General features: G+C 35.4%; 1 protein-coding gene across 1 annotated transcript; it reads left to right on the top strand.

Annotated features, from left to right (window-relative positions):
* STK17B (serine/threonine kinase 17b) lies at positions 1-26,481 on the top strand. The gene is made up of 8 exons (XM_052635888.1): positions 1-96; positions 9,793-9,954; positions 15,643-15,855; positions 19,847-19,991; positions 21,121-21,247; positions 22,768-22,816; positions 23,986-24,165; positions 26,197-26,481. The coding sequence occupies exons 2-8, from the start codon at positions 9,833-9,835 to the stop codon at positions 26,477-26,479; spliced, it is 1,119 nt and encodes a 372-aa protein (XP_052491848.1). The 5' UTR covers positions 1-96; positions 9,793-9,832; the 3' UTR covers positions 26,480-26,481.
* Positions 26,482-26,732: the final 251 nt, after the last annotated feature.

Genomic DNA, 26,732 nt, shown 5'->3' with positions numbered 1-26,732 from the left:
GCTGGAGAACGTGTCCTGTCGTGGCCACCTGCGTGGGGCGGGATTGGAGCCCCCTTGGAGGGGGCAGCCCCGGGAGAAGCTGCTGCGGCCCGAGCGGTCAGTGTCTTCCGCTTCGCGCGTCCTCGGTCCTGCTGGGTTTGGCGGGTAGGCTGGGGGCTGCGACTCCAAACCCCCAAGCAGCCCCCTTTACTGGTGGAAAGGAGACCCAGATCGTGGGAGGGGTCCCGAGGAGGGATGCCAGCAGTGTGGGCGGATCCGGGGTCGGCTTAGATCTCCGGTCTGGGGAAGATGGGCTCAGACACCGTCGTCCCCGGGTGGCCCGACTGCTCCGGACCCCTTGCCGCATTCCGGCTGGAGTCCTGCTTCCCTGGTTCCTTTGGGTGCGGCGCTCGGGACGGCGGCTGGACCTCCCAGTGCCTTTCTCAGCCGGGTCCGTGGGTGTGTGTGCTTGTGCATGTGTGTGTGTGGCCCGATCTCTTCCCGGGTCTCATTCCGCGGGACCCCCTTCGCCACCGGCTCGCTCGCGTCCTTTCCACGTCGCGTCGACGTGGTCCCTTTGGACCACGAGTGGGACTCCCACTCAGGTCCCATCCGAGTTCACAGCTGGGGTGTGGGGCCCAGGACGTGTTCACATCTGGACTCATGGACACATCCTGCTCACAGCTGCCTTTCGTCGGGAGAAAGTTTTTGCTCATCTTGTGGGACATTTTCAGTTACTACTTATGAACAGATTTTTTTAAAGTCAGTGAATAGAGAAGTCGAGTTGCAGTTGTTTCCGTGATTTCCTGCGATCTGGTTTTATTTTGACGCCATGTAATACAACTGCGTGACGGCTACGGTTTTGACATTTACTCAACTCTGTTTTATATAGGGAAAGCGCTTCATTTGAATTCCCTTAGAGACGAAGCTGAAAGAGACTGTGGGTGGCTAGTAGCTGATGTTAGTTCTTTCTCTGGCTGTGATGGGACAGAGGCCTTCCAACATCAATCTGCAAATTGAAGTTAAGGAAAAGAAAACATTTTAAAGCCACATATTGATAAGATTTCAGTTATATTAGGTCTGTGTGTCACATTCGCTGATTGTTTTGCCAGCGTGTAATGTTTACATCTCTGGTACTGATGATGTGCAGTGATGTGTGATACATTGATTGCCCTTATAGGTTCTCAAGAGTTTGAGAATGTGTGCCCTGAGACAGCATGGTCTACTGAGATGGCTGGGCAAGTGGCAGCATATATAACCTGGCATTTTGAGCCTGGGCCCACAATCTTATTAAAAGATGATAAACCTACTTTGTCGTTGATTCACCACTGGTTTTATAGTAAATTGTCCAGAAGTAGTTTTCAGCAACTTCCAAAGTGTTTGTTTTACAAATATTAAACCACATGCCCATAAAATGCTGTGTGTTTGAAAAAGTTGGTCCACAGAAACAGTGTCCTAGTTTAAAACTCCTCTTCTTTCCCCTTCACCCTCCTCTGAGCAGATGTTCAGTTTTAAATTTTTTTTCCTGTTTTAATAGCTGAAGTTATTAGTAGCTGCTTTATTCTTGAGGTACCTATCATACATTTTACATCACTTTTCTAAAATATGGACTTGAAATTAAGGTGAGCTATATTTACGTGGCAATATATTCAAGTTTTAAAAGTAAAAATTGTGTTATCGAAGTCCTTTCATTTTTGTGTGTGGACAGAATAGTTGTAGATTCTCTTGGGCTCATTGAAAACGGAATTACTGGTTGGCTAAGATAGAATCTGGCTTCCCTTATAGCTTCAGTTGGTAAAGAATCCACCTGCAATGCAGGAGACCATGGTTCAGTTCCTGGGTAGGGAAGATCCCCTGGAAAAGGGATAGTCTACTCACTCCAGTATTCTTGGGCTTCCCTGGGGTGGCTCAGCTGGTAAAGAATCTGCCCACAGTGCCGGAGACCTGGGCTCAATCCCTTGGTTGGGAAGATCCCCTGGAGAAGGGAGGTGACCCACTACAGGATCCTGGCTTGGAGAATTCCATGGACTGTGTAGTCCATGGGGTCACAAAGAGTCAGAGGCGACTGAGCAACTTTCACTTAAGATAGAATCAGTTTTCAGGAAAGTTGAGACTTGACTAGTTGATCACTGTGCCAGAATATTAATAGCAAAGCTGAAGAAGATACATGAATTTGATGGCATGTTTCCAATCAAACAATTCTATCTTTAAACTTGCACTGAGAGTTTTTTTACTAGTGTTAAGTAAACATTTAAATACATTTTAAATGCTTGGTTTTTGAAGCTGTTTGATAATTATAAGAGAGAATTTTTTTATCAAAATTTCCCTGTTTTTACTTACAGACCCAATTTTAAATGCAGGAATCAAGGAAATCCATTGCTGACACTTTCACTTGATCCTAAAATTGTCTTACAATTGCATGTATACTATATTGCAGTGCGTATTGGCAGCTAAGTAGGATAGTGCTACTAGATGTATTGCTTTTAAAGGATTTGGGTTTTTTTTTTTTTTTTTTTTTTTTAGGAATTCTTTGTGTTCTGTGGGTACTGGTTGTGTCAAAAACATTAACAATTGTTTTAGTTATTTTAGTATTTTACAATTTTGATGACAAAATTCAGTGATTTTAAGTATTTTGTATTCTACGATAGACTTATCAAAGGATTTCTTTGACTATTTCAGTTAATAAATGTTTGTAAGAATTAAGTTACATATGTTTATATAAATATAATGTGACAAGTATAGTTTTCAGGACATGCTTTATGAACTTTTGATTTTTTTGATTTATTTATTTATCATTTTCCCCCAAAATACATGTAACCTTGAACTTCAGGACCACTCTAACATCTAAACTAGTGAGTTTCTTTTCATTTATATGCAGCATGTGTTGTGGTGTCCTAGACCCTTTGCAACTTCTTTAAAAGAGGGACTAGTTAATACTTTTAGCATTTAAAAATTTTAATATTAACAGTGAAATGATAGTTTCATCTTTAATCCTAGGATCATATTTCATTTTGCATTGTAATACTTACTGAACAAACAGTACTTCAGACAAACAGTACTTCAGAGATGCTATAAGTAAACAGTACTTTATTTTGCAACAGAAACTCAATTTTCCATCTGATGAATGAAAAGCACCGTATGTTTGTTGGCCCACTATATTTCCGTTCTCAACATCTTTCCATCCTGGTTCACAATTATAGGGTTTAACTCTCCTTCTGAAGGTGGAAAAGATAGCACCTGGCCTTACTGAAGTGACACAGAATCAGGTCTAAGGTCATTACCTGGGACTTTAGCCCTTGGATAGTGTTTACTAGACTGGTTAGACTAGAGTCAGTTAGCTGGCTTCTTGTTGTGATTTTTCAAAGGATTAAATTCTTGGATTATACTTTCTATTCAGTCTTAAAAAAACCCAAACAAGCCGATGAACCTGTTAGTAGAATACTCAGAGGAAAGGTCTCTTCCGTGAAACTGAAAATCATCATCGTCCCTTTCCCTACACCAATACCTTTGCTTCTAATCAATGACTAATTAGAAATGGATTCTTCTGCCACACTAGCAGAAAATTCTTTATTTTGATGGATTCTAGATAAATAAATCTCCAGTTCCTCTGTTTCATAGGGAAAACTTGGTAGCTGTAAATGCTCGTGCAGAAAGAAAAAGCTTTTTTTCCCTGTAATCTTGTGCCTTACTTTGCTTTACATTGCCTTTCAGATGTCTTCATGAGGATCTTAATTTATCAGTCCTTTTGCAGGACAAGTATCTGGATTTCTTGATTGAAATAGTTCTTAAAATATTGATGTTCTTAGCTGAAGTAGGGGTATAATAACATGTGGCTACCTAGTCTGGAAAGATAGGTAAATGCAAAATAAATGATCTGTTGGTAGTATATTATAATACATGATATAATAATTTTATCCATGTTTCCAGACTTCATGGCTATCCTGTTTAAAACTGAAGTTCTCTGATAGCAATTTAAAATATTTCTTATTTTATTTAGCCAAATATTGAATTAAGCAGAGATTAGCTGCATTTGAAGCCCCAATATTATAATTTCAAAATGGATCTCAAATTCTGCTAAACCCTCGAAGATGTGAGATGTACCTAAAAATTCTTGCTGTATCTCTTAATTCTTAAGAAATATTAAGTTAATATAAACTTAATATTCAATATTATGTTCAGTTCATCAGACATTTAAAAAAATTCCTACCAGGTGCCAGACACCATGCTGGGAGTTTAGGCAAGAAAGCAAATGGTTGTTATCCTTTAGACACTAAATATAATTCCAGTCTAACATGTTACATGTTGAGGTAAAGAGGTATGTCAAGGGTCCTCCTGTTTGAAGCATAAAGTACAGGCATTAAAGACAACCTGTGGGTTTTAAGCAAAGCTTCCTGGGGGAGATGACATTCTTTGTTGAGGTAAGAAGATTAAATAAAAAGTTAACCATTTAAGGAAAGGTAGAAAGGATGTTCAGACAGAAAAGTGTAACAGAGATGTGGAGGCAAAATATGAGATACAAGTGTGGCAGGAAATAAAGCTGGCCACGAAGGGTTTTGTGTGTCTTGGTGTCAGGGTTTGAACTAGGTACCAACGAGCTAATGCAGGGATCAAAGCAGACAATTTAATTCTCTAGATGTTTTTATTTATTGTCATATGATGTGTTAGATTTTATGAAACATTTTTATAAGATAACTTTGAGGTGAATATCATGATGAGCATTTTTAAATAGAGCCATTTAGAGGTTTATAAGGGTTTTTTTTTTTAAATCTTACTATTGATCACATCATATTTGCTTTCTCCCTTCTAGTAAACTTAGTTCCAGATAAAGCCTAACATTTTCCCTCTTCCTTCCTTCACTGATCCCATCTGAATTCTTCTTGTAATTATTGTAAAGAGAGTTAATGAAGAAAAAAATCTCTACAAATAAACGAGATTCCACTCTTCCTGGCAGTACTGTGTAATTGGAAGCTTTATTGTATCTTGCCTTCTTCTATTATCCTCTTACTGTTTTTAGTGCCTAATTATGTCTATAATTGTATACCTACTCACACATACGCACATACACATTTTGCCTACTAAATCCCTTGAGATTTTTTTTTTAGTGTAGCCTAATAAAGCTTTATGGGCTTCCCATGTGGCTCTAGTGGTAAAGAACCCACCTGCTAATGCAGGAGATGTAAGAAACAGGAGTTCGATTCCCGAGTCAGGAAGATCCCCTGGAGGAGGGTATGACAGCCCTCTCCAGTATTCTTGCCTGGAGAATCCTATGGACAGAAGAGCCTAGTGGGCTACAGTCTATAGGGTCGCAAAGAGTCAGACATCACTGAAACAACTTAGCACAAATGCAGGGAGTAAAGTTCTTTAAAGGGATACATTGGTAATTTGGGCTTCCCTGGTGGCTCAGACAATAAAGAATCTGCCTGCAATGCCAGAGACACCAGTTCGATCCATGGGTTAGGAAGATCCCTTGGAGAAGGGAATGGCTACCTACTCCAGTATTGTTGTGAGAATTCCATGGACAGAGGAGCCTTGCAGACTGCAGTCCATGGGGTCACAAAGGATTGGACACAACTGAGTAACTAGCACAGATTATTGGTAATTTAGAATCGGTTATAGATTGTGAATTATGGAAGAAAGCAAGAAAAGGTCAGTGATTGCTTGTTGGAGTTAAAGAAAATTTCATGAGAAATTTAGGAAGATGCAAGACAGAAAATTAACTGATAACCTTCGTGTGCCCAAGAATTAAATCTTACGTAAAGGGTAGCATGGTGTTTGTGGAGGGATTGGTGGACAAAGGTGACATTCTTGCTCTGTTATATACAAAATTGGCCAAAGGATAGGAAATAGAAAAATATTTAGGCTGTGGCAACTGGTGCAAGTGCTGTAAATAGAAGGAAGATATGATTTATGGCATGCTGTATGGATCCCTAAAGCAGTTTGTAATATAGGTGTATTAGCCGTCTGTAGATAAGTTTAAAGTCTAACCTTCAGAAATGTGTTTTTCCTTTTTTCTGGGACATAGTTTGTGTTTCCAGCATGTTGAGAGCCAGAGTGAAATGTAACACAATTCAAAAAAATGATTTTTGAACCAGCATGTGTTTTAAAAACTGCTGATTGTCCAGTGCTGCTTTCAGCTGCATTTATAGCCATACAAATATACAAATATCCATAGGTCATTCATCCATTGTGATGACCAACAGTACATGTGAGGGGAAAAAGTTTGTTAGGGTAAAAGACTAAGCATACTCCAATGTCTAGTATTAGGAAATGCTATTAAGTAGCTTGACTATTAGGCCCTGTTTATATTATCATGATTTATTCCAGTCCTAAAAAAACACTAGCTTTTATTTTCCTTCTAATAACTAAATAGGTATTATAAAACTTAATACCTGTTAGTATAATATTTAAATATCACACTTTGGATTTTTTTTAAGAGGGATCCTGAGGTGAATTTGAATTTTCACAAGTAATATAATAATAAAGGCATATATCTTAAGGTTACAAATTATTATTTATTATATAGAACTTTGATGTTAATTCAGAATTTATAAAATTCTTTTTTCTGGGTGGTATTAAACAGGGTATTGATTCTTGCTTAGTATTTACCCTAAATGCCTGTATGATCTTTGCATAAGAATGGGCCTGTTACTTGCATAATGAACACCATCTGCTCTAAATAAATGCAGAGAAAACATTGAGGCCTTAAAAAATCTGAGCAATAATGGCTCATGTACTTCCAGCCAAGTAAACCCTTAATGTGTAAAGAGATGTTTTACTGTTGCACATGGGTTAGTTTCTGCATTTAGAGTCTAGTCATATATATTCACAGCCATCTTTTTTAGCCAAAGACATTTGTTAGTTTTTTGTCTATACTAGCTTGATATAGATAACTTAAACAAAGGAGAGTATAAATACTGCCATAATTTCACAATCCAAAGATAACCACTGTTAATATATTGTCATAGTTTCCTGTATTTTCATCTATTTGGTTTTATATTTAACAATATTATTTAAAACATATTTGAAAATTATATATAACATATATTTATAACAAAATTAACATTGTATATAAAGTTTTATCTTCTTTTTTTCATTATATGAGTTAAAATATTTGAAAGCACAATTTTTATTAGGTATGTAATATCCTGTTATTTAGGTATATTTAACCATTTCCTTATTGTTAAACTTTGGGATGCATTCACTCTGAAAGCTTTTTGGTTTTTTTCCACTATCCTAAATCATGCTTCGTTAAGCATGTCTTTGACAACATCTAAGATTCATATTGATTCTTTTGAAACTTGAGAACAGAAAATAATTATAAAATATATGTCTGTTTTACTAGATTCTTATGAATAGATTGCTTTTTAGCTGATGTATTACAGCATAAGATAAACATCTTAGATTCTAGAATCTAGATAAGGTGAACATCTTAGAATTAAGAGCCTACACTCTGTCTCTGTGGGTAAATTTGCTGTGTTCTTGTGCTCATGATTCCTAAGGCCTGATGTGGAACAGTGTTGGGAATGTAGCCCAGTTTGTATCTTTGATACAGGTATATCCCTTCTTTCTGTATATATGCTAATAACATAAGTATGATCATAAGCATACACATCTATAGACTTGTAAATTTAGGGAAAAAAATCTTAAAGCCCAAGAATGACCTGAAGAAAAAAACACTAAGCATAGAAATTGGTAACCATATTGATTTTTCAGAGAGGAATATGTGAACAGTGAAACTGAATGCCATCAGAACTAAGGTATATAAATAGTTCATCAAAACGGAATAAAAAAGACAGATTTTAAGAACTAGTTTAAGCTAACTTGGAGTGAGAGTTTTGTATATGGAGAGAGGGTAAGCTATCAGTGGCAGGGACTGTCACTGGAGATCTTTCAGAGAGTACTAACTATTTGTTTATTGAACTCCATAATGTGCTTTCACGACTAGCACTGTACCAGTGTCATTCTTCATGAGTTTGTATCTTAATTTTTAGTATTTAGGGCACTGCAAGATAGATTCTATGATTCATCCATAGTTTAGGGGCAGCAGAATTGCAGCTTTCCTCGCTAGTAATCAGGAGAAATGCAAAGTAAATCTCAAAACTGTCTGAATGGGGCATATGTCGGCAAGGAAATGATAAGCTCTCCTCCCCAGAGCTAGTGGGATGAAAAGAAGGGACCAACTCTGTGATTAATTGTTTTTAATTCAAACAAAAGAATAAGATTGAAACCTCCAAGCATTTGTTATATTTGTATCCCTTCCGACACATTTGAAATACTACTTTCTTTCTTTTTAAAAGTAGCTGTATTACTTTGCTAGGCTGCTGTAACAAAGTACTGTAGATAGGGTGAGTTAAGCAACTTGAAATTAACTTTCTTACAATTCTGGAGAATAGAATTTTGAGATCAAGGTGTCAACAGTCTTGGCTTCTCTGAGGCCTGTCTCTGGCTTGTGAATGGCCTTCTTCCCTGTGTCTTCATCTGGTCTTCCCCTGTGTGTTTCTGTATCCTAATCACAATTTTTTAATGAAGATACTTAACTTGGCGTATTGCTTTAAGGCCCACCCTAATGGCCTCATTTTAATTTAATTACCCATTTAAAGGCCCTTTCTCCTAATATAGTCACTTTCTGAGGTACTAGGGGATTAGGACTTTAAGGTAGGAATTTTGAAGGGAGGGACATAATTCACCTCAGAACAGCAGCAAAGGTAAATGCCTCATAACTGGTATGATGGATAAATGGGATTCAGACTCAGATGCGGCTCAATCCAAATGTTATTTTCAGAGTGGTACTCTGCTAATTTTGGAGCACTAGAGATGTACCTCAAAACTAGTTAGGTCTGTTTTTCCAAAGGCCAAGAGAAAAAAAATGCCGACTTAAAACCAGGGAAATACAGAAACTGAGATCACTCCCCTCTAATCACACTGTTCACTTGCTAAGTTGAATATAGGTGGCATTTGAATGTAGGAAGGTATAGAACATGTCGAGTAGGAAATAAACGGAGGAAAAACGTGACAGAAAAGGAAAAAAGCTTAGGGATTCTTGTAAGAGTGTGCTAGAAGAATAATACTGGATCTCTGTTACATAGGCATAGCAGAAGGAAGTATCTAAAAATATGTAGTTTGTCATTATATGAATTCAACTAATGTGAAATAGTAGTTTTAATATTAAAACTGAATACTTGTAAATTTCATAAAAGTTCCAGATAAGTATGAGCTTCAGATACAGATTAGAACTCCAGAATAGGGCTTTATGTGTAGTTGCTCACTCATCCGACAAAATTATACAGCTCTTCATACTCTGTGCTGGGTCCTGAATCTAAGACCCATGAAGCAAGTCTATTTCTTTTAGTGACTCAGATGTCAGGAATATAACTCACAACATGTGAATTTGCCACTATATTTGTTTGCCCATGTAAAATTAAATATAAAATGAATAATTGTTTTTCTATGTTAAATTATCGTTATGTGCAGATACAACTTTAAAGAATCAAAGTTTTAAAATGAAATTGAATGATTATATTACAATATTAACTTTTTAAAAGAATTTGGTAGGTCTTACAGGCATTTTCAGTAGTTTTATTCTGAAATGAAATTCAGTAGCTTAGGTGATACCAATTTGTGTCTGGTCTTTGTTTTTCTTTTTATGGGGTAGAATATGCTTTTAAATCTTCTTCCGTCTTTTTCTTTTTTTTGGTTGTACCTTATAGCTATATTTGGAGCTGTACAGTATAACGCATATCCTGTCTGAGATAACATTTTTTTCCCCTTAATTGCATATAAGTTATACCCTGCGTCTCCTCTTTTTTTAAACAGATAAAAATAAGTGACTGAAGAAGCCTATCTGGGAGTCATCATGTTGAGGAGAAGATTTGATTGCCGAAGTATTTCGGGCATGCTAACTACCACTCCTCAAACCCCAATTAAAGTAGAAAACTTTAATAATTTTTATACACTTACATCTAAAGAACTGGGAAGGTAAGGAAACTTTTGATGTGTGTGTGTTTAAAATCACAGGATTTCTTTGTCTATATGTTTATAAAACTCACTTGATTATTATTTAGCAATGATTAGGAAGAAAAGTCCTCATCTCTGCTGATATATACAGGGATCTAGTCTTAAGTGACCTGGAAATCAAATCCATGGAGAGTTACTGAGCCTGTATGATATATCACACCTCACTTCATAGCCCATGGTGGGAAGTCAGGGCTTTTACTTGAGTTTGTCCAAGGGAAGAGGCAGCTTAGCATAGTGGACTGTCACATCCAAATTTGGGGTTAGCCATTTGCTATTTGATCTCAAAGCACTGTTCCTCTCAGTTCTGTAGTTTCCTCATCTGAGAAGTGGGGATGAAGGCAATCGTATATATTTTATATGGTTGTTGTGAGTCTTAAACAAGTTAATATTTATAAAATAGTAGAATGCTATAAAGATTTTGTTGAATAGCTTTTCTAATTCTCAGGATATTGTGCCAGCCTAAAAAAATGTGGAGATTCTCCTCCTTCTCTTTTCTAAACAAAATGAATTAATTCATGTTTGATAATATAATTCCATATGACAAACAGTGCATGTTCTGTAAGTAAAACCTGTATTTATTTACACTGATACTGATCCGTTTTTGTTTAACGAAGGTGTAAATTCCTTCAGGCCGAGGAGTGACCTGAGATTATGAGACCTAAATTTAACACTACCATTTGAATATATATGAAAATTACAAAAGATATACCAAATAATTTGTTATGTATTCAGCATTTTGAGCTTTAAATTTAAACACTTAACAAAGGGAGGATGGTGATCATTTTCTGTCTTTAGTTTGATTTTTATGTTAAAATAGTAAAAGCCTATGTTTGTGTTGATGGATGCACAGTAAAATAGTATGAATGATTTTTTTGTGTTGATAATGTCAATGTGAAAACAAAAATTGACTGAAACATGGCAAGTAATTCTGTTCTTGGTGGTCTTTTATGTCAAAGATGAAGGCAAGTCCTGGCTTTTTCACTTGTCAGATATTGGGAGCAGTCTTTCTTTTACAAAATAAGGGTGATAATATCTATGTCATCAGACTAAGAACCAAATATGAAGGCATATTTATTTCATAATTCCAGGCATATTTATTTATTTAATTTTGTGCATAAAATATTTGGGCCTTTTAATGGTTTATGAAAAGATATAGTTTTTAAAACCTTTCATGGTATTTTTAAGAAATAGTTTAGTTCTAAGTCTGTAATTATTTCTCTTTGCATTATACAGGAAAGAGTAAGTGTTCTTTAGTTGACTGTATCTCATTACTCATTAAATAGTCATAGAGTCTTTGCTTTGGAAGAATTTCAATGGTCAGTGGCTTCTAATATAATTTTTATGCAGTGCAGCAATTTTTCCTGTAATTTTCCTGACAAGTTTTTTTTTATCCAGCCTCAATTTGAATGTCTCAGGAATAGGGAACTCACTTCCTCAGAATATGTCTGTTCCATCTTGTGGGCACTTAGGCACAGAATTCTGTTTTCTACTAATCTCTACCTAATATACATGGTTCCCCTTTTGTAGCTGCATATAATATCCATGTAAAAATCCTTTAGAGATTTGAATGTAGCTAAATGTTATCAGTTTCGTTAGATGCTCATCTTATGACCTGATTTCCAGATGGTGTTCCTTGATCCATGTATCCTCTTCTGGATCACTTTGTAGCTTTTTATCCTCAGTCTTAAAATGAAACAGTCTAGAATGGATGCAATATTGTTAATATCTTACCATCTGGAATACAACAAAACTGTATTGAGATAGCCTGTGTGGGAGCTAGAAAGACTTGATTTTTTTTCTTCAGTGGTTTTAGAGAACATAAACTTTGGGAGCAATATTAATAATTTGAAATTGTTTTGTAAATGGGGTGCCATCATAAATAACAATCATAAACTTGACTCAGTTTATAACATTTTAGAGCAAAAACTCATGATAAACTCTGATGAAAACAAATTCAGATTCCTAATATTTCATCTTTTAATAACTTCATAAAAGAGACCTTTTTTCTTTTATTTGATATGGCCTAATGAGTCACCTGGTAAATACTGATATGTCTCATTAATAAACCTTGATAAATTGAAGTCATGACCTTTCATCTGCCATGAACTTGCTTTAAATTCTTTCAATATTTTACCAATTTTGATACTATCCCACACTTTGCAAAGTGAAAATTAGGATCATAATCTTGTTTCTTCTGAGGCTTATACATTTTGAAACATACAAACATAATAATTCTAGAACGTGATGATTACAAAATTATCTTTATAAATAAGTTTTTAAATTAGTTTTAAGATGTTTAATGTTTTATAATTTTTCTTTAAACAAATGAGAATAAGATATGTAAAAGTTAGCAGTTAATTTTTGACTGTTCTCAAAAAGCTTTGCATTGTTCCTGTTTTTTAACATGTTGGGTAAGTTTTTTCCACCCCTCCCCCAACTGAATCAAGGTTTCATAGGACTTCTTGTGGTTAGAAGGGTGAGGCAGATGCAGAAATAAACGTCAGCTTCTTTTGTGGCTTACCCTCCCCCCTCCTTTCACATTTTATTGTCTGTTCTAGAATGTAGAAGAGTAACTAACTAGACCTTTTAGCTGCTGGGAAATCTAGTTAGCCTTGCCCTTTTAGGTTATACATTAAGTACTATTGTTAAGGTTTTAAATTTTCCTAAATGTTTCTGTTAAATTTCATGTAGGGACATTATGTGTTAAGTATTATTTTATGCGTGTGCTTAGGCTCTCAGTCGTGTCCGATTCTGTGCAACACCATGGACTGTGTAGCCCACCGGGCTTCCCTGTCCACGGGAGTCTCCAGGCAAGAATACTGAGGCGGGTTTCCATTTCCTTCTCCAGGGGATCTTCCTGACCCAGGGATGGAACCCACGTTTTATATCTCCTGCATTGGCAGGCAGATATTTTACCACTAGTGCCACCTGGGAAGCCCTAACTATTATTTTGGATACTTCTAAATGACAATTAGCATTTTAGAATGGAAAACAAATACTTGGTTTTTTCCCCTAAGTCATCTGATAATTATGGTAAAAATATTTGAAGATCCTCTGGAGGAGAGAATGGCTACCCACTGTAGTATTCTTGCCTGGAGAATTCCATGGACAAAGGAGCCTGGTGGGTTACAGTCCATGGGATCAAAAGTGTCAGACACGACTGAGCGGTTGACACACATAAATGAATATGTGTGTAAAATTTTGAGTCTCAAAGAAGGTTTAAAAATGTGAATGCTTTAAGTACAGTATACATAATAGCACAATGTATGGTACTGTACTAGGTCCATAACTCTTGCATTCATTCAACAGATATTTCAGTTTCTATTATGTGTTAGTTAGTGAAGTGTAGATTTTATGATTAGTAATTGGGACAGATAGGGTTTCTGCCCTCATAGGGCTTTTATTTAGCCATGAACATTGGCAAATAAGTAATTACCAACATTGTTTGGTCATCTTTGCCCTGCATTAACAAGTACTATTCTTGTAAGCCTCATGAGAATACCTGAAACAGTTAAAGTGTTATTTAATTTTGCTCTTTGTTTCTGAGAGAATTCTGGCTTGTAGATATAATTATAAAATTACAGCAGAACTTAATTGTTACAGCTGGTACTGTAAACTATTTTAGATGGACAGAGTTCTTGGCTAACTAGCCTTTGTTTCCTAAATTTTACAAGGTGAATTTCTTCCTAAAACTTAAAATTTCCTTTTTGTTTTAGACAAATTTTCACTTCTGAATCTAAATAAGAATTGGCAGAAGTGAATCTACTTCTTTAAAAAAAAAAACTATCTTAAAGGAAGGAATTATTTTGTAGTGGTCAGAATAGAAAGCTAGGATTTCACATCCTGCAATTTAAGTCATGGCAGTCCATTTCCATATATGACCTTTCATGAGTCATTTAATCTTAGTCTGACTCAATTTATCCAGTATAAAATCTATAAACATGGACACTTTGAATATAAAACAAAGGGACTGACTGAGTTTTTTTGTGAGCTCATTGAAATGCTTTGATTTATATTCCTTTTGCATATGGTGAGAAAATACAAATTAAACATTCTCAAATCTTAAATGAAAAGTTCTATCACAAATAAGTTTATGCAGGCAAATTTTCTGAGTTGATATTTATTTTGATATATGTAAAAGAATCAAAGTATAGCTTTAGCACTTTCTTAAAAATTTTTTTTGCATTAGTAGCTATACCTTTTCATCTTAATTTCCAATCAGTCCTTTTCATTGGCACCAATTTTGAGGAAATTGAGAATATAAAGAGTAGGGATCTTTGTCATCCTGCCCTTGACAATAGTAAATAAAAATGCATACGCAGTTTATTCTGTCCCTGACTTCTACCCCAAATCAAAAGTATATTAAAAATAGGTTTTTATTTATACCTGATTTATTGCTATTCAGTGAGTCATTTGAGCGTTAGGATAGAAGTTCTTAATTTTAGAACCCATGAACCAGGCTTAGGAACTTTATGGATAGTCTTTGAAATCTAAAAACCCTCTGGAATTATGTGTAAAACTTTTCTTTTTAAAGGCATGTGTACATTTTCTGGGTAGGCAGTCAATAATTTTTATTAGTTTCTTAAAACAATCTGACTCAAAATAGCTGAGTCTTTGGGAAACAAGATTTGGGAAAACTGTAGGCTTAGAATACACAGGCTTCCCTTGTGGCTCAGCTGGTAAAGAATCTGCCTGCAATGTGGGAGACTTGAGTTCAATCCCTGGGTTGGGAAGATCCCCTGGAAAAGGGAAGGCTACCCACTCCAGTATTCTGGCCTAGAGTTCCATGGCCCGTGTATAGTCCATGGGGTCTCAAAGAGTCGGACACTACTGAGCAACTTTCACAATCTTTACTTTAGAATGCATAGGTTTGCCAGAGTCTTTCAAAAATTGGCTGAAATGTTGAACACTGTTATTGGATAGAGCTCAAACATGCTTCTTCCTAAAATGATAAACATGACTTTAATAATGTGTTTGTACATAGCTTTTGATAACCATGAATTTTCTTAGTTAATCATGAAGTGTCTTTGGATACTTTCCGTAAAACATGTACACTTTTGATATCTGTTACAAGCTTTGTGGACTACTGAGCAATACTAACAGATACTCTGGTAAAACAACTGACAAATTGCGATAGAAAGCTTCAAAGGTTGGCAAAAGTGATGTTGAAAGGCAAAATGTTTACACTAATAGACGTAAATAAGATGAATACCCATTTTTGCATTTAATTTTTTTTGTTTGAAGGAAAGCTAAAATTTTTAACAGAGGGAAATAGACCAAGATACATATCTTCTCTGGAGTCTGCCAGACAGAATAATATTTACTCTATAGGATTGTTATCATACTTAAACAAAATAACTCATATCAAGAGTATGGCATGGAGTTGGTGGGCAAATGAGATCTCTCCCTACAATGGTAATGTATCATGTTAATGATATGATGGTGAAGAATAAATATAATTATGTCTTATATTACATTTTCCATTTGTATTTTTGTGTGATGATACTATAAATGTTATAAAAGTACATGTAGTGTTTGATTGGATTAAGAGAGCAAAGGTAAATTCCTAATGGCATGGATGTTTGAAGGATTGATAAAGTTATAAAAGTATCTGTGTTATACTAACTTTTGTTCTTACTTTTCCCCCAGAGGAAAATTTGCTGTGGTTAGACAATGTATATCAAAATCTACTGGACAAGAATATGCTGCAAAATTTCTAAAAAAGAGAAGGAGAGGACAGGACTGTCGAGCAGAGATTCTACATGAAATTGCAGTACTTGAATTGGCAAAATCTTGTCCCCACGTGATTAATCTTCATGAAGTCTATGAAAATACAAGTGAAATCATTTTGATATTGGAATAGTAAGTATACTCTTTAAAAAATTGAAGTAAGTTTATAGTACCTATTTGAATTGGTGGGTAAGGTGCTTGAAATGTCAAGAACAAAAATGATAAAAGTATAACAAGAACTTGTAAAGATTCCTGTTAATAAAGTATTAGAGGAACATAGTATATATTCATATATTTTCAGAAAACTTATAATGTGTAGCCTCACACAGATACCCCAAAATGAATTAAACAGCATTCAGAAAAGAAATGACAATACAATGTTTATAGAGTATAGTGAAATTGAGTATACTTTCATTGCCAGTGGCACAGAAAATAGAAGTTTTCTGCAAAACAGTCTGATGGGCAGATAGGATTGAAATAATTTGTATATTCATTTATTTGAAAAGCACATCCAGTGAAGTTACCCAAGGAGAATTTAAAGGTAAACTTGCATGAATGAAAGATAAACCATGTAGTTTGATTTTAATCTTCTGCATGTTAACTTTATTGCGTTATGGGAGTTTTTTAAATGATATTCTCGACTTCCTTACTAATTTCTAAACTGTGCTTTAGAAAACTGTAAAAGACAAATGTAGATATAAATAGTATATAGTACATAGATTTATGCGACAGTGTAACTGTACTAAAGTACTGCTATCACATCCACTCACAGATGCACAACATATATACAAGCACATAAGCAAAAAAACATAAATACTCCAAATTTCTGAATTTCTTAGTTGAGTTCCTTCAAGGGGCAAACTTTTCAATAGCGAGGAAGGGTAGAAATACATCTGAGTTTACCTTTCAGGACAATAATGATAGAAGTGGCTTCCCTGATTACAGAGAGATTGTTTCTTCTCTGTAGTCACTGCTCTGGGTGCCGTGTTTTAGCACAGGGTCTGTTAGTCTGCTGCTCCTCACTGCTTTCCATTTATGCTTCCAGCTTCTGCTAACTTCTGCTTCTTGTGTTATCGCTTCTTCTCCTCCTTTTAACTCCTCTTCATTTCCTGCTTACCGTAGCTTCATCTTTGGAAAGCTATGGTAAATTATGGTAAAGAGCATTCCCTCTTTTGTGGGAAAAATGGCAGTCCTACAAAAGGCACTGGTCAGCTGGTCAAACTAAGAGGTAGAGACAGTGTGGTTGGCTGACAGCCACAGTGTGTGTTTGATCTCGTTACTGAAATAAACAAACCCTTAGGATACTTTTCCTGGTATAAAAATGACATCTATTTATTGTGTTAGATTTAGAACCTATAGAAAATAGAAATCATTTGTTAACAGTGGCTATTTTATGACATATTCCTCTATTTTGAAATTATTTTATTTTTCTATGTATGTATACTTTCAGAAACAAAATCGTGATCTATTAAATGTATGGTATTATAACCCTTTTTTTCCACTTAAGAATATGTTGTGTGCATTTGTGTGTATATATATATATATATATATATATATATGAAATATAGTGTTTCTAAAAATGAATTTTAATTTAGCAAAGACTTTTAAAGTTGACTTCATAATCAGAGTTTAACAAGCAGCCCCCAAATTCAGAAAGGCTGGATGTTGGCTAGATTTGGAATTAATATTTGTTGACTCATTATAATAATAGCTAATATTTATTGAATATTTATTATGTGTCAAACACTGTATTAAATACTATAGGTGATCTGCTTTGATTCTTATAACATCTGTTGTACTCAGTACTTTATGTGACTTAACTGGTTTAATTCTTAGAGCAAGCCAGTGAAGTTAGAGCTGTCATTTTTTGTCGTGTATCACTATGTATCAGTAGAAGAAACAGAAGCATGTTTTGTCCCAGCTCAGGTGACTAGTTAGGCAGAGTCTGAATAGAAGTCAGGCTGCCTTGTTTTAGTGGGTACTTCTACAGGCAGCCTGTCCTCTTATGTCTAGGCACTGGGAAGTGCTTTACATATATTTTCTCAAGTAGTTTTCTTTTATTTTAGTTTGAATTTTAGAATTAATGAGGATTCTGTCTATTGAATTAACTTTAGAGAGTGTAATGTCAGTGTTGGTATATAAATAATTATGAAGTGTTCAAGAAGGAATTTTTCACCTAAGCATTTTATGCTGCCATATACTGCTGTATACTGAAGAATTTAGATCTCTCTGGTATTTCCCATAGTTTCGGGTATTTTCCATATTTTAATAGTGGCTAGGAATCCATATTCCATACAATTTTCTTTTAATTTTTAATTATTTGGCCTGATTTCTTATCAGATGTGTCTTATAAAGGGCCTAGCAAAGAACTTATTCTAAGAGAATCTGAAGTATCTCTTCATTTTCTTATCTGCTTACAACTGCATTATTAACCTTATCTGTAGTGTCCTTACAGGAATATATTTTGACCACTTGTTTTGAGAAGATTCATTTCATTAAAGCTGAATAACATAACCAGAAAGGGAAGAAGTGAGGTATCCTAAGTAGCTTGGCTTGTGGAGTCCCTCTTCCCTAAGGAGACCTTGAGCAGGGTTATGACAAATAAACAATTGATGTGTAAACTGAGGGGCCACATGTGTAGTCTGAATATTAGCTATTCATAAAGATCAGTTTTTTTTTAGATGAATGAATTTCTAACATTGTCTTCCGGTACCTAACTTTGGAGGTCACTACTACAATGTTTTATAGCAAAGTAAAATTTTCATACTCAGATTGTCTTTACTATGAAATCTTGAAGTCAGATCTTGAAGTTCGTTTCTCATGAACTCTCTGGGAGTTTGGGGGGCTGGAAGTCATTGAGATATGAAGTAAACATTATTGAAGCATTACCACATGTGCCTTAGCAGCTGTCCCACAGATTTCTCTGAAATACTGTAAAGTGTGAAGCAACAAAGCCCTGCAGCTTCTAATTGGCATGCTCTGTACAGATGCCCTGATAGCCTGGTTACCTCTGCAAGTGTGAAGGGTCAGTCCTATGACTTTCAATGAGACTCAGATTTGTGACCACTGATTCTTTTTCCTTCTTGTGACTCCAGATATATATGACATACTTCTTCCTCTTGACAGTCACCAAGACTAATGAATTGTACTTTCAGCTGCTCTGAAGAATGACTGTTTATTCCATTATTCATCCATTCAACAGACACTTACTGTGTACCTTCTATGTGTCAGACACTCTTCTTGTTGCTGTGGATACAGGAGTGAACCAAAGGGGGGGAAACAGTGTTCTGTGAAATAAATGAGTTTCTGATTTATCATATAGAGTAGGCTTTACTTGAGATATTCCCAAACATACCTTATAAGTTTTTATTAATAACCATCTAGATTTTTTGGGGGTGATTTCTGACAGTTTTTATTTCATTCATGTAGACTTAGTCCTTAGGAAAAAAGGACTAAATCAGTTCAGTTATATCTCTGTTTTACAAATGAGGAAGCTCAAATAAGTGATTGACCCTAAATTATATTCCTGGCAAATAGCAGATTTATGATTTAAATTTCAATCATTTGATTCCAAATCTAGGAATTTTCCATTATGCATTTGTTGGCATTCTTTAGATATTCAGTTCTTATAAACAAAGAAAAAAAATTGGGGTTCTGGCCCCAACTATTCTTTGTAAAGCTGCAATGCAGGATATTGGTTAAGAATGTAGATTCTCATCCATATTATACAGATTCAGATTCTGCCCTCTCACTTAGTTTCACCTCTTTGTACTTATTTCTTTTATCTGCAAAATGGGAATGATACCCATGATTCACATGATTGCTTTGAGAATCAAAATATCTATCTATATACAGATGACAGGTATGTTTACATATAATGAATAAATGAGTAAAATAGAGCAGAGCTGAGCTCATAGGTAAATACTAGCACCCAGACTTTAAACTATTCTTGTCGTTTATTTTATTTCTTAAACATCCCTCCCAGCACCAAATCAAATGTGTATGTATAGAGAGATTAAAGTTTAGGTGGCCATATCTTTTACTTAAAGGTATATAGTATTTAAAAGTTGTCATTTTTAGATCAATGATTTTTCAAGTTTCTATTCTTTGAATTCTGTTTCAGTGCTGCAGGTGGAGAAATTTTCAATTTGTGTTTACCTGAGTTGGCTGAAATGGTTTCTGAAAATGACATTATCAGACTCATTAAACAAATACTTGAAGGAGTTCATTACCTACATCAGAATAACATTGTGCACCTTGATTTAAAGGTAATGTAATGTAGTTTTAAGTACCACTACATCTCTCTTCCTTCTCTGCTCTTGCTTTGCACAACTGACTGCAAACTGTTATTGAGAGGAAACAATAGTTCATGCTTGTCTAGACTGTGCATGTGCTAGGTGGACTTACTTCTGTATTGACTGGTAGAAGACTGCATTTGTGAGCAGCTCAGATTAATCACTGGGCTTTTAAAAACCATCATTACATATGTTCTAATGCTACCATCATGTCACTGCATCCTGTTCTTATTGCCACATCTTGGACTTTTTGTCTTATAAAACCGTCTCTCTGAAATACTTAATTTTTAGCTACCTCTTGAAGATAACCTGTTGGTCCTTACTCCTTTGCTCCCATTATGCTCATTCATCTTTCTCTTGAGGCTTTTAGTCTCTTGGCTTTTCCTTTCTCCACACCCCACCCCAGACCATTCAGGCCCCTTCCCAAACCCTGAGCTAACACTTCAGCCTCTCGTTTTACTATCCTTTCTCCTTATCCTTCCTCTCTAGCCATACAAGAACCTTGAAATCTGAATCAAATTGTCTCTCATTGTTTGAACACTGGACTCTTCCCTTCCTGGATGATCTCCTTTTCATATACCCTCCCATGCCTCTTTCTATCTCAGGTACAATCCTGGGAATAGTCAGACACAGAACCATACCACTGTACTGAACCATTAGCTCTTTCTGGGTGTAAACACATGTTTATTTGGTCATGCCTTCTTCCGTGCTGTTCCCTAGACCACTTTTCTCACTGGCATGCTTCTGTTTAGCCTTCAGGATTCATCTTAAGCATCATCTCTACTGCAAAGCTTTCTTGGGACTTTCTTATGGGCAAAATTAAGCGATCTTTACTACTGAGTAGTCTGTATATCATAATCAGTTAATCAATCAATGTATCCATCTTTTTTTATTTAAACCAAGAATACTCTTGAAGTGTATTTTTTTCTTTATTTATCATTGATTATATAGCTCCTCCTAAGTAGTAGTTTAGTAAATGTTTAGTGGATGACTCAATAAATGTTTAATCGCTAAACAAATTCTACTTAAGTTACCTCTGATTTGAGTTTAGTATTCTTTTTTTGTTTTATATTATTTATCATTTCTTGTTGTGCTTTATTAGCCACAGAATATATTATTGAGCAGCATATATCCTCTTGGGGACATAAAAATTGTAGATTTTGGAATGTCTCGAAAAATAGGAAATGCATGTGAACTCCGGGAAATCATGGGAACACCAGAATACTTGGGTAAGAATTTCCTTTATTTTATATACCACTTTGAAATTTATTAATAAGTGATACCTATATAGAACTATTTTAGGGCATGTAACTCCAAGATCTATTTGGTTCAAGGATTTTAGTGCATTGAAATTTGGTTTTGACACATTTAAATGAATTGTAGTGAACTGAGACAATCACAGTTTACAGGACATTGGACATATAAGTTAAAAGTTTAATGTTTGTGTGTAAAAGCTTTGTACATAAAGAAAAATAGGTAAAAAGGAAGTTAGGAAGCAGAAGAAAATGAAAAAAGAGGAAAACTGAATCAGTGTTACTGCATTTGAAGCCTTTTTGTTTAATAGATGTCACTTTTACTTCTGTCCTAGTGAGGTTTTTGCTGAGAGTTGTAAAAGGAGGATTTTGAAAAAGAAGGGTGTTAAGTAAAATCTGTTATTAGATAATCTAGGAATATTGTGCTAAATCAACAAATTAGATCATGGAGATGAAAGATGTTTTTTAAGTCTTGTAAAGCAGCACATAAATGGTAAAGTATTTTAATTTGTAGTAACAATCTTTTTACACTTTTTTCTTGTTGCTCATATTGATATCCCTATGCAGGCATTGAAAAGATACAAGTAAACAGAACAGGTACTACTCAGCAATGGAGCTGACTTTCCCAAAATGAAAAACAAAGCAAATTACTAACTTCTGAATTCTGATAGAGGCTACAGTGTCCTAGAATAATGATTGTAATTATAGATAATATAGCTCACAGAAGTATGTGAAATGTAGCAGGTGGTGCATGCAGGCTGACAATATATGTGACTCACAGGCTTTATTAACCAGACTGTTATGCTTGCAGAAGTTATGAAATCATACTGTGAAACTGAAAAGTTATTCAAGTATAGATACTAGTTTGGACTCTACTAATTTGAAATTTATAGTAATGTTCAGAAAGTATAAAGAATTTATGTTGTAACATTAAATATTTTTGGTGGGGAGTGGGCAAAGGAGGAGACAGTGGAAAATTAATTGCTTAGGAAACTAGGTTTTACATAGTTTAAAAGGGATATTTAATCTATTTGAAAATCTAAAACACTTCCAGGAAGCTGGTTTGTTCATAGTGTCATTTTTGAATGCATATGAGTCCATTTACCCTGAGAAGAAAAACTGAAATCATTCTAATAAAGTAACTCAAACTAATTCCTAACAGAGTAATAAAACTAAAATTGTAAAAAGAATTTAGCTTCTAACATTTTACTTCTTCATAGTTGCTTTTTCTGAGGTTAATCTTAATCGTTTTTTAAAAAAATACTGCATAACTACTGGTTACTCCCAGAATATAATTGGTGCTTTTGAACCATCTGGTTATATAATTTTCTCAACATTAGGTATATCTAAATGTCCAATCACAGGATAATAAATACTGTGCTAAATTTCTGCTGATATATTGGTACTTCTTTAAAATTAAATCCAGTTTACTGCAAAGCAATTTTCATGTTTTTAGATTTGTCAGTATTGAGTTTGAACTTTATTTTCTCTTTCAGCTCCAGAAATCCTGAACTACGATCCCATTACCACAGCAACAGATATGTGGTGAGATTTTGTTAGTTACTTGTATTCCTTTATTAAGAGCTGGTTAGTACATATGCTGTGGTTCTTTGGCTCAAAATGTAAATAGTAAGGCTATCTTTAAAAGATTTTATTTGACTATCATTATTATGCCACAGGAAAACATTTACCTGTTCATTCTTTTTAGTAACACTTTGGCTCTGAGCCAAAGTACAGGAATAAACAGGAAAATCCCTTTCCTTGGAGGAAGACTCCTTCTGGTAAAAGAACAGAATAGTCACAGTACTATGCTATATGTTCTATAATAAAGATAGAATACTATTTAATAACCATGAAGGAAGCAGCAGATAAGCACCAGATGGGAGACATATGATCTTGGTCTAGAACTAGAAAGATATTTACTCAGTAGAAAAATGAGATTAGATCCATTTAAAAGTTTAGTTTTATAAGAGTATATTTCTTGGGTATTGTGAGTTTATATGGTTGACACAGACAGAATATTATAGGGTAGAGATGGCATTGATACCAGAACTTTACTTGAGACCATAGTGGCAGACTGACTCCATCAGACCAAGAGGAAGAGTTTAGTTTGCCATGTAGGGGGATGAAATGGATTTGCTAAGAAAAAAGGGTCCTATGGCTAAAGAAGTGGGTGAAATAGGTGCTATATATGTATTGTCTTTTTCTGGTTCCTGAACACAGGAGTTGTCATTAACATATTTATGGTTCTAAAAGTTTTGCAATTAAAAAGAAATCTGTCTGCCCAGTACTGTGCTTTACCAAACCTGCAGCCTCTGTTTGTATGGAATCCTATTTATGTCTCACGGATCATTACTGTGTCATTGAACACCATTTGGGAAATGCCACTCAGGACAGCTTTGTGTACTTGATAAACAGGTATCTGTGTGAAGGGCAGACTGTAGATATAATGATACATATTTAATACATTATTTTTATATAACATACATGTGTATTCCCTCAGTCTTTTTCTGTGAGGCAAACTTTGAGACAACATAATTATTTCAGCTTTAATAGTATACTGTGGGAACTTTAAAAAGCAGTTTAAAATCTGTAGTTTAACTGCACAAGATTTAAGGACAGGAATATGTCAAGAATCAATTTTACTTTATATACATGTTTTAAGATTAACACACATTTTAAGTTCCCATCTTCTCAGTTATTTGTTTTTTCAGGAATGTTGGTGTAATAGCATATATGTTGTTAACTCACACATCCCCATTTGTGGGAGAAGATAATCAGGAAACATACCTCAATATTTCTCAAGTTAATGTAGATTATTCGGAAGAAACTTTTTCATCAGTTTCACAGCTGGCCACAGACTTCATCCAGAGCCTTTTAGTAAAAAATCCAGAGTAAGTAATATTAATTTACTTAAACACTATTACAAAATAAATTATATATGACTATTAAGAAAGATACATTATAAAACAGTATAAAATTATTAGATGTATGCTCTCTCAAGTTTCAGGTAAAATGGGAAGAGAGGTGGTATGAGAGATCATTAAATGACAGATCCATAACTTCAAACATAGGAAATATAAAATATGTAACAGGAAATTTTGGAATGGAGAGAGATTTGGGTTGTCTCTCTGTCAACCTGCTACTGTCCTCTGAAATTCCTTAAAATGATTGTAGTAGAACTGATGGCTCAGCAGTAAAGAATCCACTGCAGTGCATGAGGCACAGGAGACCTGGGTTCAGTCCCAGGGTCAGGAAGATCCCATGGAGGAAGAAATGGCAACCCACTCCAGTATTCTGGAAAATCCCATGGACAGAGGAGCCTGGTGGGCTATAGTCTATGGGGTCACAAAGTCAGGCACAACTGAGCAACTGAACACACACACCAGAGATTTATAATATACATGGCTGGTTATGATGAGACTTTGTTGTGAATTATTTATAGTGAAATAACCATAGTTGTATAACAAGTTCAAATACTGATTGTCAGATTTTTAAGGGCCAGATACTCTTTGCCTACTAAAGAAGGTACTTGAAAGTATGTCTTAAAACTCTTACCTCACTCATTGGCGACTTCAAAGCAGGAAAAGAAAAAGCTGACCTCCTTTTCTTTACCTGGATATGTCCTGAATGTGTGTACTCAGTTGCTTAGTCGTGTCTGACTCTTTGCAACCCTGTGGACTATAGCCCACCAGGCTCCTCTGTCTAGGGAATTTTCCAGGCAGGAATACTGGAGTGAATTGCCATTTCTTCCTCCAGGGGATCTTCCCAACCCAGGGATGGAACCCACGTCTCCTGCATTGCTGGTGAATTCTTTACTGCTGAGCTACCTGGGAAGCCTCCGGATCAGCCCTATTTACCTTAAAATGCCTTGGCTGCATCTAACTCAGAAGCTGTGATATACTGTCTTGGGCTGGGATCCTGGTTTTGTTACTTGTCAAGTCTTCTCACTCTGACAGTTACTTAATCTCCTGGAGGATTCACTTTCCTTATTTGCTTAAGAAGAAAACCTACACTTAATGCAAGTCTTAACAAACACTGACTAGCTCTATTTTGGGCTTCCCAGGTAGTGCTCTTGGTAAAGAACCTGCCTGCCAGTGCAGGAGACATAAGAGTCGCGGTTCGATCCCTGGGTCAGGAAGATCCCCTGGAGGAGGACATGGCAACCCACTCCAGTATTCTTGCCTGGAAAATCCTGTGGACAGAGGAGCCTGGCAGGCTACCATTCATAGATGGTTATTTAATAGAAATAGTGATTATTCTATGTGTTTATGGTTTTACACTGTTTAGTTTTCTTAAATATTTTTCACTTAGATTCTAAAATTTCCGTCATGAGCACCTTAATTTTTTTATAATCATAAAAATGGAACATAAAGACTAAGGAAACCTACGTTCTAATAATAATGGTGGTTATGTTAAGGTTGAGGTTTTCTTTCTTTCTGAAATATTGTGACATTTGAACATGGTGCTTTCACAAGAGAAAACAAAATTTAAAAAGTAAAAATATTAGATAAACATCTTTGAAGAGTAGTCTCTGTTTTCAAGATTTAACTGTTACTACTTTTTAAGAATAAAGTAATTAATAATAGAGATTATAATTTACTTACATGTATTTTCCTGCAAAGGGTTTATAAACCCAAGAGTCTTTATAATTTTACTGATTTTTATTTGCAAGGCTAAAATATGTTCCCAAGTGTTTTGACTAGATAGTCCTGTCTGTAAGCTTCACAATAAATTGAATTTTCAGTACATGTCAGACTTAAACAAACTGTAGGTGTTCCACTTTTCTTATTATTGTTCCATCCTGTACTATGGGTGTGTATTATTTTCAGAATAAATTTTAAAAAGCCTATAATGTACTGAACTACAGACATTTCCAACCCGATTTTTAGATCTCAATCTTTTCTTGGTGCTTTCGTTCAAAGGAAAAGACCGACAGCCGAAATCTGCCTTTCTCACTCTTGGCTACAGCAGTGGGACTTTGGAAACTTGTTTCACCCTGAAGAAACCTCCAGTTCCTCTCAAAGTCAGGATCATCCAGTAAGGTCCTCTGAGGACAGGACTCACAGGCCCTCTTGTAATGGCACCTGCAGTGACCGGGAAGACAAAGAGAATATCCCGGAGGACAGCAGCACGGTGTCCAAGAGATTCCGCTTTGACGACTCGCTGCCCAGCCCCCACGAGCTTGTGTCTGATTTGCTCTGTTAGCACTTTCTTCCTCACCCCATTTGAACTGAGTCTGGAATCTGAAATCCACTCCAGTGTGAGATTGTGGTTTGTAGCTTCATATATGGCATGTTTATATTGTAAATGCACTTTTGCATTGAAGAATTTAGGGAAATGTTTGAATGCTAAATTAGTAGTGACTAGCACAATTTCATTCCCTATACTGAGATATCAACTCTTCAAAAAATATTTAAATATATAACAAAAATAAAATTGTACTTGTGAGTTTACATGT

This window comes from Budorcas taxicolor, chromosome 2, assembly GCF_023091745.1.
Source record: "Budorcas taxicolor isolate Tak-1 chromosome 2, Takin1.1, whole genome shotgun sequence".
NCBI classification, from domain to species: Eukaryota; Metazoa; Chordata; class Mammalia; order Artiodactyla; family Bovidae; genus Budorcas; species Budorcas taxicolor.
This window is presented reverse-complemented; position numbering and strand designations above follow the sequence as displayed.